At 35.2% G+C, this 12,407-nt stretch overlaps 1 protein-coding gene across 1 annotated transcript; it reads right to left on the bottom strand.

Annotated features, from left to right (window-relative positions):
- Window positions 1-9,269: 9,269 nt before the first annotated feature.
- MC5R (melanocortin 5 receptor) lies at window positions 9,270-11,610 on the bottom strand. The gene is made up of 2 exons (XM_039339117.1): window positions 11,403-11,610; window positions 9,270-10,710 (listed from the first exon to the last, which is right to left on the bottom strand). The coding sequence occupies exon 2, from the start codon at window positions 10,609-10,611 to the stop codon at window positions 9,634-9,636; it is 978 nt and encodes a 325-aa protein (XP_039195051.1). The 5' UTR covers window positions 10,612-10,710; window positions 11,403-11,610; the 3' UTR covers window positions 9,270-9,633.
- Window positions 11,611-12,407: the final 797 nt, after the last annotated feature.

Raw genomic sequence — 12,407 nt, 5'->3', positions numbered from 1 at the left:
TGTGTCTTCATCATTCGCACGCGAACGAAGTATACAACAAGTAGTAATTCAAAATCTATTGTATTGATTTGGAAGTAAAAATTAAATTTAGAATAAATTACTGTCTACACTCAATGAAAATCCATTCCTAATAGTTTTAGGAATTTTTTATTCAAAAAATATTCTGTATTAAATAAACACACCTTTATCAAAAGACAACTTTCCACCACAAGAAAATACACTTCTTTGTGAGACCAAATTTTATTTTAATTCCAAGAGTTCTGTTACATAAATGTACAAAGTATAATGAGGTAATGGCTCCTAACTGAGAAATTATACATACATGAGTAATATTGAGATTTTGAAGGTTTTGAGCAAAGAATTTTTTCAAGCTGATAGGCTAACAATTTCCAATTTGAATAGTTTTGTTGAGTTCATATGGCTCAAAAGTTTTTCTCCAAACCAATTAAACAAGCAGTCCCTTTTCTTGTCTTTCCTTCAAATGATGGCCTAGATGTTAAAGCTGGTGGATCCTACTGGAGTGAGGTTTTTTAATGCCAAAAGAGCTAGTTCTCTTGAGTTTCATTGAACCATTAATGTCAAATGTCCTGATAAGCTTTACTGTGATGACACTTTCTAGGGACAATTTTAGCTGAATGAGATTTACTTTCTATTATAGCGTCCTGAAAATTATGTTTCAAATTGTAGGTAATCGCTGAACTAACATTATCTGAAATCATCGGGTCAATATTCCTACAATGAAGTTATCTTTAGCACTTTTCTTCCCTTCCTTTCTGCTTGGATTGATTTGGGTATGTTATTTTAAAAAATATGTATTTAATCACGTCATCAAGCTATAAATGAATGAAACCTGTGAAACCTCCTTAAACTCTTCCAATTAATCTTACCAAGATATTTCATGGAAATCATCACTATATTTTTCTTTCAAAACTCTGAACAGTATTCAAACACAGTATGTCATCGATTGAGAATAAACTATGTCAATATTAGCAATTAGTATGACAGCAGTACTTTTTTAAATTTACATGATTGTCCTATTCCCTGTAAACCATCAACAGAGAAGTACAGTACTATTTTTTCACAGATTTGACTTCTATAATAATAATTACATAAAATAGTGCAGAATGAGATTTTCAGTAATTGGAAGGACCTAACATTTATAGATCAATGCACTAATGACATTTTTGCTAGCATCTGCTTTGTTCCATATTCTATTTTTTTCTTTTTGTACTTTAACTTTTTTAAAAATGGGGAATGCTGCATGCCAGCTTTAGGTTTCTGTGTACTGCAAGATTTCTTAGAAAATCAACATGTTTTCAAGCCATCTATTCCAGAAAAATGGCAGGAACCAATGTGGATTGTAGAGATCATCCTGTCTCTCTACAAGAGAAAAAGTGATACAGTAAAACATCACCAGTTTGCCTATTAGAAAATGGATGTTTTGTGAAAGACCATATCAAACAAGATGCTTTTTTTCTCAGAGTGTCCACAATGTTCTATCAAAACCACACAGGATGTCACCACCACACATCCACGCAAAAAGCAAACCCAAAGCCACACCGATGATGAGGCACGACCACAAACCAGAAGCCAGACTACAGCTGCATCATTAGCCACTTTAAACCCCTCCAATCCATACATGAAGGAAACTGACACCCTCCATGAAGAGGAAGCAGGACCACGAGCGCGAAGCCAAAAAATAGCAAGGCAGCCCAAAATCTTAAACCTCCCTGCAACTCAGACTAACCTGAGCACAACCAAACAGAATACTCCCCCAGCCAATCAGAGCACAGCCAAACCCCCAGCCAATCAGAGCACAGCCAAACCCCCAGCCAATCAGAGCACAGCCACGCCCCTAACCAATCAGAACACACCTCCACCCAATCAGAACACAGCCAAGCTCCCACCCAATCAGTTCATACCTCCACTGGCAGTTAAAAGGAAGAAACAGCTAAGACCACACATTGCTCCTCGAAGCACGAAGCTGAAAGCACCAGCCTGAAGATGACGAATGGGACTTCGTCAAAACGTCGCCAAGACACTTCCAATTTTACGCGGGAGAAAACCCGAACAACCAAAGACCTACATACAAACACCCGCGAAAACCTCAGAAATATATATATTCGTAGATTTTCATGAATATATATATTGTAATCCTAGAGTCTTGCCTAGAGACTGATTGAGATGGGCAGCTATAAAAATCAAATAAATAAATAAATACACAAGGATGATGAAAGGATGGAGCCAGGTTACGAGACCTTCTGGCCCACATCACCCTTTTCCTGATATATGGACATCCATTGCCAGAATTCCCCAGTCAACATGACTATGCTGAAATTCTCAGAGTCAAAGTCCACACGGGTGGAGAGGAAAGTTCTCCTACATAGCTTATAGCTCTTATATATCAAGTAAAATGCCTGAAAGGGGCACATGTGTACTGTTGCCATTCAAATTGAAGTTTACTAAATGACTGACAAAAGGCAGCCATTTTTTTTTCTAATTTTCCTCTTTCCAGACTTCATATTTATGCAACCCATTTTTAGTCTGGCCAGCTTCTCAGTTCAGCTACATTTCTAAGTTTAATTTGTTTCCTCCAAGCTAGTTTTCTTGTAACTCCACTCATTCTCCTGAACCCCTTGTGCAAATTATGTTCTTCAGGGGAAGAAGAAGGGGGGAAAGCAGAATGATCAGTAAACAATGTAGCAAGTCTTAAGGTTCTCTTTGAAATTGTTCATCAGGATACCAGGCTAAAACAAGGGATCTGAGTCAACTTTTAAACAACAGAGCATGAGTTAGTGCTTTCTTCTGCACCCAACATTATGTTCTACATATTGATCATGAATAAATACAGAATTAAAATAAGATTGTAAGAAAAAATATATAATATAATATATATGTATTATATAATATATAAGAAAAAATCTTATATTTACTGTAATTTATAAAAAAAGGGTTCAATCTTACTGCGTTTTTATGATCAAATGTGAGACACAAAAGAATCCATTCTCCATTATCAGGTGTGCAACACAAAAAGAATCCATTCTTAAGAATGGGATGGAGAACTCTCCTCCAAGCAGGGTTGAGATTAAGAAATTTATAGTTTTCTGAGCTATTACATTTTTAGGGATGGGTTGTGATGCTTCTGTATTTACTTTAATTAAACTATACTGTATGGGTATGTCAATATTTTTCATTTTAGAATTCTGTTTCTTCTAATAGGCCTTTTCTCAGAAAGATTGTAGATTGCAAAAGAGGCCAGAAAAAACAACCAGAATAAAAGTTGGCCACCAACAATAATAGAATAATCTTAAAAACAACTCCACAGAGAATTCTGAATAGCTGTTCTGTGATCTCACAACTCCTTCTTTGCAACCTCAAGAGAGACATACAGCTGCATTCCAAAATTTCAATAGCATACTTGCCTAAATTGGTAGCATAACTTCCTGCCATTGAAGAAAAAACCCTAAAACAATATGGATACCTCTCTTTTTAAAATAAAATAAGAAAAAAGATAGAAAATCACATCTCCATCATTTATTAAGATATGGCTCCAGCTCCTTACAAACTGCTTCCTTGGGGAAGGAAAATATGCCCAGTCCAGCTGTCACCCTTTCTTCTAAAATTTAAAACCCGATTTTAGTCCCATGTGGTTACCTTGAGCTACTCATTGTTTCTCAGTCCTGGAAAGAAGGCTGTGGTCACCCTGAGCTACTCATTGTTTCTCAGCCCTGGAAAGAAGGCTGTATACCACTTCCAAAATGCTGTCTAGAAAGATGCATGACTTGTTCACATAATTATCTCTACTTTAAAGGCTAAAAAAGCAGAACTGTAGCTTTTTCACCTGATGATCTTGCTTCTAAGTAATCATGTAGGGAGAAGCGTATAGCTGATGTTCAAAACAAGAGTATGTAAGTGATGTTCTCTTTGTTTGTTTGTTTAGTTTTTCTATATCCACTTTATTTATATTTCATATTTCTAAATCACCCATCTCCATCAAGGAAGAGCTCTGAGTGGTGATAAAGTGGTCCTCAATACTTTTCCAAGAATTGAGTTTTAAAAGTTACTTCCTCTCTTGATGTAAATATAATAAAAGCATTCATTGTATCATTCATTTTGTTGGGTCTGTGTCAACATAGTGTAGTGTTTGAGAAGTGGGAATTTGCACAAATGCAGGGAGGAAGAAGCAAAAAGGAAATGTGTTGAAATAATCACATCCTTATTTCTGATTCTGAGTATTAACCAGAAATATCAAGTGGTCTCTTTATCTTTAGTTTATTTCCAATACTCAAAATCTGTTTGTGTTTAGATTTTTTTTATTTTTCCTTAGAATCTTGAATTTCCTGCAAAAATATAAAAGTCCCTGATCAAAATCTAAGTTTCAATGAATACATAAGTAAATAAAAGCTGATATAACTATTGCATGATAAAAAGCTACATGTGACATTTTTCTGCAAATGTGAATGCATCCTTTATGTATGGGTATCTGTTTATTAATTCAAAATAAGAAAAGGGTGAATATGATAGGTGTAGAAGTTTGAACATGCTTCCAGTTGGTGTAGTAATATTTTGGCATATGTAACTTTTTAATAAGACCCAAAATGGTAATTAACTTGTTAGGCCTATAATTAGTCAGATGAAGATAATTTCACAGGTGAACAACTTCTCTGACCCTTCTAATCTCGCAGGTTGTGATTATTATTCTGTCTGCTTTCAACCACTATGGACTCTTCTACGCAGCTGTCAACTTCATTTTCAAATGAAGTTAATTAACTTTCACACACAAAGGGAAGGCTATAAAAAAATCTCTAATTGCTCCCAGTTAGTCATTTAAGTTTGATAAGCATTCTTAAAAACTGAACTTGCTCTGAATGGTTTAAGTGAAAGCACGATCTGGACCATTAAGAAAAATATCTACTAGAGCTCATGAAAACCTGGTTAGCTCAAAATCAATAGTTTTCTTCCAATACCCCCTACTGAAAAAATTAGCTGAGATTAGGGTAGCTGGTCACAGAGCTAAAGGGCAGCACTGCACATCCAGCAATAAACTACACAAGAGAGTTTCAGGAACAAACTTTGCAACAACCTCATCACAAATCATCATTTAAATCCCCCAAATAATAAGTTTTGATAAGTTGATAAGCAAGAAAAATTTTGGAATAAAGTATTTTATACTTCTGAAGCAAAAATCGAATTCTTTGATTCCCAACTACAGAAGATAACATTTGGAGACCAAAAGAAAGTAACATTCAAATAGAATACTTTTAAACTTTGGTGGAGGCTCTCTTATGCTTGGTGGTTATGCTGCAGTCAATAACATAAAAAGCATTGTGTACAGGTGTAAAAAATACATGGATTCAACTAAATACCAACATATCCTCAAAGCTAATCTAATTGAAGCTGGAAAGAGGCTAAATAGTTCAGCAATACACAGTCTAAAACCTACTTCCAAAACAGCCTTGAAATACAGGGAGAAAAGGAGAGGTTTGGAAATGGCCTTTGTAGACCCCAGTTGCAAATCACACAGAAAATTTGTGAGGAAATCTTAAACAGTGAAGCTTTTAGAAAGTATAGGTAGGCCTCAACTTACAACAGTTCATTTAGAGACCGTTCAACATTATGATGTCATTGAAAAAAAGTGATTTATGACAACTTTTCACACCTACGGCCATTGCAGCATCCCCAGGGTCAGGGGTAAACAACCTTGGCTCTTTTATGACTCGTGGACTTCAACTCCCAGAATTCCTGAGCCAGTTATGACCATGGTCGTGTGATCAAAATTTGGATGCTGGCAACTGGTTCATATTTATGAAGGTTGCCGTGTACCCAGGTCATGTGATCCCCTTTTGTGACCTTTTGACAAACAGATTCACTTAACAACCCTGTTACTAACTTAGCAACTGCAATAATTCACTTAACAACTGGGGCAGGAAAGGTCATCAAATGGGGCAAAATTCACTTAATTGTGTTCATCAGGCGAGGATTACTTGTACTACAGATGCTCCTTGCTTACTGATCACTCATCCAGTAGCCATTTGAACTTGCAATGTGCAGAATGTGTGATACTTATGACCAGTCCTTGAGAGTTCGGCTTATTGCAGTACCCCTGCAGTCACATGATTATAACGTGGCCATTTGGCAATTGGCTCACACTAACAATGGTTAAAGGATCTCATGATCACCATTTGGAACCCCTTCCCACAAGCAAAGTCAATGGTGAAAACAGCAGCAGGTTGTAAATGGCAACCATATGACATTGTCACTTAACAACCCACAGTGATTCACTTAACAGCAACTGAAAGTGCTGAAAGTGCCATTGCTAACTAGTGTTGTCACATGACATTGTTTTTATAATCACATCAAGTAGCAGTGGTAATTCTGGTCCCAACTGCAATCATTAATCATTACCCATAAGTTTAAAAAAGTATCCTAGATTCTGCTTTCTATACCTGCATTTTTATTGTGAATTTGTTAAGAAGTCAAGTGCACATAAACAATAAATCTGCATTCATATCTGCAAGAAAATTATGCATTTAAGATTTAGGTAGGGAGGCGAAGTGTTCTGTTCACTTAGGGATTCAATGAAGCATACAGTTTGATCAGGAATAGCTACATTTGCATATGTTTAAGTTTTATTGTTATTGTTAGCTAATCTTTGGTCAATTTAGACTTTCTGGCTTCTAATTTGTTGTGTGATTTTTGATAGATTCTTTCTTTGCATTCAAGAATGAAACCCAAAATCAATGTATCCATTTAGCGCGTGTATTTAAATTGAACCAAAGAAGTTTGAAATTTTACTCCTCGCAGACATTTTAATAAAATTTGAAATTGAAATTTTAAAAACTTGTTTACCAGTGACTTTAGAAGGCACTGTTATTTATAATGCAAATTGTAAGTAATTCCACTCCAACAATTTTAATTATTAGCTCAAATGCCTGCATGTTTATTTCAAGTAAAATTCCAGAAAAATTAACCAACATATATTCAGCAAGTTTACACAGCTTCACATTTCCTATTTACAACATAGTCTATACCACATGGAAATCAAATAGTCTTTGAGTATGCATGGTTTCCTTTTACAACAACTCTAACACTGCCTTCTGCTTGAGACAATATTATTATAAATTCTTCAATCTTCATCCTATAATGAAATTTACTACAACACAAAGTATTTATTTGTATAGCAGTATGTAATTTCCTTTTCAGGGTAGGGCTTGTGATAATGCAGACATTGCAATAAGAGTTACATTTCAACAAAAGAAGATTATTCAAAATCCTCCATTAAGTTAGTAATTTTGATATGGTAATCTGTTTAAAAGCAAATTGAATCTGAAGAATCATGTATAGCAGCTTTTGCTAACCAGATAAGTTGGAACTGCTATGTCCCAAATTTCCAGCCATGCTGAACATTAAATTGTAGGATCATTCTGTTTTTATTTCATTTGTAACCTTAGGGTACCATCAGAAAAAAATTAATAGTATTACATATGGCCATAGAGGCTGAAAATATGAATAGACTGTAATTCATCTGCTTCCATGGCATTTCACTATCACAAGAATATTAGGAAATATACAGTACATAAAAAGTTATGAATCTGAGTGAATCTACCCTATATATACAAGATTTGGAACTCTCTTTAAAAGACATTGGATTTCTTTGCTCTGAGTAGTCTTTTTGGTAATATTTCTGTCGTATGGTTTTCAACCAAAAGTTTCACTGAAAGGAGATTTGAATAAAACAGTTTCAAATAAGAACTTCAGTAGAGCTGCAAAACTTTCTTCTAAACTTACCTTACCCTACTTCATTAAAATTAAAAGAATATTTCAAATACAAATTATGAAATAGGTAATTGTTACTTTAAAATCTATAATCAGAAAAATATTTTGCTGATATAGTAGATTTCCTAAAAGATTTGATGTATTTTCAGCAGAAAGTGGAGAATCATACACTTAAATAACCCTCTAACCCAGGGGTGTCAAACTGGCAGCCCGCGGGCCGGTTTCATCATACCGAAGCCACACCCACTCCATTGCCGGCAATACAAAAAGAGTCGCGATACGTCGTGACATGTCATGTGACATGGCGAGTTTGACACCTGTGCTCTAACGTATATTGCCCTCTGCTCAGAATAGGAACCAGAATTAAAGTAGACCAATATATTATTGTCTAGCTGCTGTTTGAACATGTCCAGTGAAGGCATCCATTTATTGTCATATTATCCCATACTTAATTAGCTTGCTAATTAGTGTCTTGGAATACTATAACCAACATATGTCATATCTACACATTCCCACAACCTACTAAGCAATTCTTAAATAAGACTTATTTGCCATGCTAATATCTGGCAATTATTACATTGTTTTTAAGGGAAAACATTTGGCACTTATTCATTATAAGTATTAATTCTACAAGTTGTTGATCCACATTTTTCTGAAATGATTTTCAAGGCTGTGACCTTGCTGTACATTTCTTAGAAGAAAACATTATTTATTATTTCTGAACATTGACCTTAGAAAAACTGCAAATCTAACAACATGCTAGTCAATTAAGCTGATTCTGAAATACATGCTTATTGATAGAAAAATGGATTTTAAAATAGTCTTCCTTGAGCAATTAAAAATTTGGAATATTAATCCAGCCAACATTAAATCCGATCAATTTTTACAGATATCATTATGTATTTAATTTTATTACTGAAATCAGTAGAACTATTAAAATGCTTCTCTTTAATCATAACTTAGGTATTCTAAGTGACTTTTTTTAAAAAGGGGGGGTTTAGGGGAAACAATATAAATCATGCTTGGATCTCATCATCATTCAGACTTTGCCATCATCTCCAATAAAAGTTATAGTTTTTGCAACTGGAGACTTGCTGTATGTACATGTTAACGCTTGGCCCCTATTTGTCTACCCACTTTTTTCATATCCTATATATATTTGAGGGCAAATTATTCTTAGTTATTTTTTCAAAGAAAAAGAAAAGGACACGATAGAAGAGATATCGGTAAATATCAAATAATTCATGTGAGCCATAATCATAGAGTTGGATGTCTTTATACAATTGTAAACAAATAAATATGAAAATATTGTACTCATATTGAGTAATCTATTGTGTTTTTATTATACTTTGGCTTCTTTTCCCATGAAGAACTGAGTTCTTTATAAATTAATTACAAATTGCATTCATGTATACTGTAGAATTCATCAAAAACACTTTTTAGGGAACAATACGATTCTTAAGTATTGGTTGTTTAAAAGACTTATCTAGATTTATGGGCAGTATAAAGAAATTTACTATATATGCCCACTATTATAAAGCCAAAGTGTTTGTATCTCTATAAATAATTAACACATATCATATTCATGCTTGCTCAAGGAACATAAAATCATCCAAAAATGGCAATACAAACAGAAAAATGCTTGTTTCCCATATAGACTGTCAACAAGGATCACAAGTTAAAAGTGTAGCAGTTCATAATGAACAAGAAGATAAAACCAATAATTTAGTTTGTAAACTAACAAACAATCCTATGCATGTTTACTCACAAATAAGCACCACCAAATGAGCTTTCAGGTAACTGCATTTAGGCTAAGCGTTTTTTTCTTAAAAGTTCTTATAGTATGGGATCTGTTTTCTAATACTTGTTGGGTAGTCCACAGATCAGGTTTATGCTATAGCAGCATATGATCTCCTTAAAAGTCTTCCACATTTCCTGGCTCCGAAAGGCATAGATCAAGGGGTCAATAACTGAATTGCACATTATAAGAATGAGGTACATGTTGAAATGAGACATGAAGCAAACACAGTACAGGTTCTGAGGGCAGGAGATCATCAGGATGAGGTGGAGGAAAAAGGGAGCCCAGCATATAATGAAGATGCCCAGTAGGATTGTCAAAGTGATAGCTCCTTTCATGCTAGTCCTTTGATGGACAGAATTATATCCTGGCAAAGCTGCTATCCTTTTAACATGAGTACGAGCCAAAAGAAACATGTGTATGTAGAGAGAAACCATGAGAAACAACATGATGAAAAACATTATGATGAGACACATGATTACATACTTTGATTCATAATAAAGGATGAAGATGATTCCACAGCCAGTGCAGAAAGTCCATATGAATGCAATGATGAGTCCCGATCTTCTCACAGTCATGATATTATGATAACGGAGGGCGTAAAAGATGGTGATGTACCTGTCAACAGCGATAGCTAGCAAACTGCACATGGAAGCCACCACAGATATGCAGATCATTGAATCAAAAACATTATCTATATGACGTACAAAAACATCTTCAATAATAAGATGCCTATTGTTTAACAAATATATAGTTATAGTTTCCCAGGCATTTGACACACTGACCAACATGTCAGCAACTGCTAAGCTACATACAAAGAAATACATAGGAGAGTGCAAGTTCTTGTTCTTAAATATGGCACAGATGACAAGAATGTTTTCAAGAAGGCTAACAATGCCAAGCGTGAGAAACACTTCAGCTGCTATAACCACCTGGTCACATGTTGATGGATTGGTCCTTGTTGTGGGGATGGTCACGTTGCTCCCAAGAGCAGTGATGTTAGAGTCTAAAATGTTGGGACGGATAGACAAATTCATCTCTGCTAACAATTATATCCTTTTAAGATGGTCTTTTCAGTCTGAGAGGCTTGTCAGAACATAATTTTGGAAAGGCAATTTCCATTAATGTGGAAGTTCCTGCAAAGAGAAGGACCAAAAGTAATCTGATACCAAGAAAAGAAATGGAATCTCAAGACATTGTTTCTGAGCTTATAAAGCTAGGAAGAAAGGAATAAATACAGAATACAAGAATCCAAAGGCAATGATGAAGGTCAGTGTATCTCCCACTTGTCTACCTCCCAAAAGATTTCCTTCTTTCCCCCTCCATCCAGCTACTTTCACCCGATGGATCGTTTTTTAATGGATCTGAGAGAATGTTAATATGCTAACATTTCTAGATTAGCAAATAATACTGCATAATTGAATCAACCTCCTCTTTTCTAAAGTATACATAAGGGTGATTTTCTTTTCAATTGTCTACTACACCCGTGAAGCAACAAATTTAAAAATTTTCCTTGATCTTTCAGTCTATGAAAGAATGATGCATGTCAGCTTCCTTGCTGCAAATCTCAAACCTTCTAATATATATTGATATTTAAAGGTGCATTATATAGCTTTTGTTGTTCTTTAGCAAAATTCATCAGTTTGATCAGAATTTTAGCCTGACTATGGGTGCTTGACTTCAGATTTCTTTGACACAGCAGGAATATTATCAAAAACAGTGCAAGACCATTCATATTTAGATTCTTAGTCTAAGCAATAGTATTCAAAGAATCCCAATATTTCCCAAAGACTTAATTTGCAAGTAAAGAAGAATTTTAGCTATTTACCAAGTCTTGTTATTTGTTCTGATCCTATTTCTCTTCAGACCTTGTATGTTTTCATCAGGATGTCAGAAGTTTCTCTTGCCCTGATCTTACATCATCTTGGGTTATTTGCAGGTGTAGGTGCCATGTCAAGAGAAATGCATAATTCACATCCAAAAAGACAGGGCTGCTGCTGTTATAAATTATTTACTGAGGTCCTGCCTTTTTATAGTCTCAAGAGTAAAATGATTTCAATGCATCAGCTCCTCCTATACCCTCCTTTCATCTAACTTCTCAGACTTCCCAAAGATGCAGACTTGAATGCTTAGTGCCACCTCATGGCTGCTACTGGTAGTGCACCCCCTTCTTCTCCCTTGCCTGCTGTTATTAGAAACGATCTCTGTAATATAGTATTATTCCCTTTTTTCCTATCCCAAACTGTAAACATTTTTTTTAAATAAACTGGGCTTTCTGTTTTTAAAACAGCCTTTCTCATATATACACTGCAAGGTTTAATCTGAATCACAGTTCTCAAGCCCTTACCCCCAGCATGTTTGCAACATCCAGGCTCTTTCCTAACATCACACAATAAATAGTGTGCTAGCTTTTGAGCATACGCAAAATGTCTCCTGCTCAACCTCAGTGCAGGCTGACTTTGTTTGTTGACTTTAATAAGCCCTGGAATTTAGCATCTATTAATGACTAAGCAAGAGTGCTCCAAAATGACTATACTGATCTGATGGTGCATTGGAGTGGACCATTTACAAAAAAATGTCAGTCTAACCTGAATGGAGATGGATGAGAATTGCATTCTCTTCCACAGCATACTCTCTGAATACGTTCTCTGTGACAAAGGTTACAGATAGTGGCTAAAATAAAGACGAAATAAATTTCTAAAATTTACCACAGTAAATCTGTTAACAAAAAACCTGGCTTTAAAAGGCTTCATCTTCTTCATGGATTACTGCCTTGTCATGGTGAAAGGGCTTGCATAACTCAATGAAGCTATGAGCTATGCCATGCAGGGCC

Source organism: Crotalus tigris, unplaced genomic scaffold (assembly GCF_016545835.1).
Source record: "Crotalus tigris isolate CLP2741 ecotype Arizona unplaced genomic scaffold, ASM1654583v1 scf7180000017731.4096049, whole genome shotgun sequence".
Classification (NCBI taxonomy): Eukaryota; Metazoa; Chordata; class Lepidosauria; order Squamata; family Viperidae; genus Crotalus; species Crotalus tigris.
The sequence above is the reverse complement of the archived record's forward strand: the minus strand, read 5'-3'. Positions and strand labels throughout refer to the sequence as shown.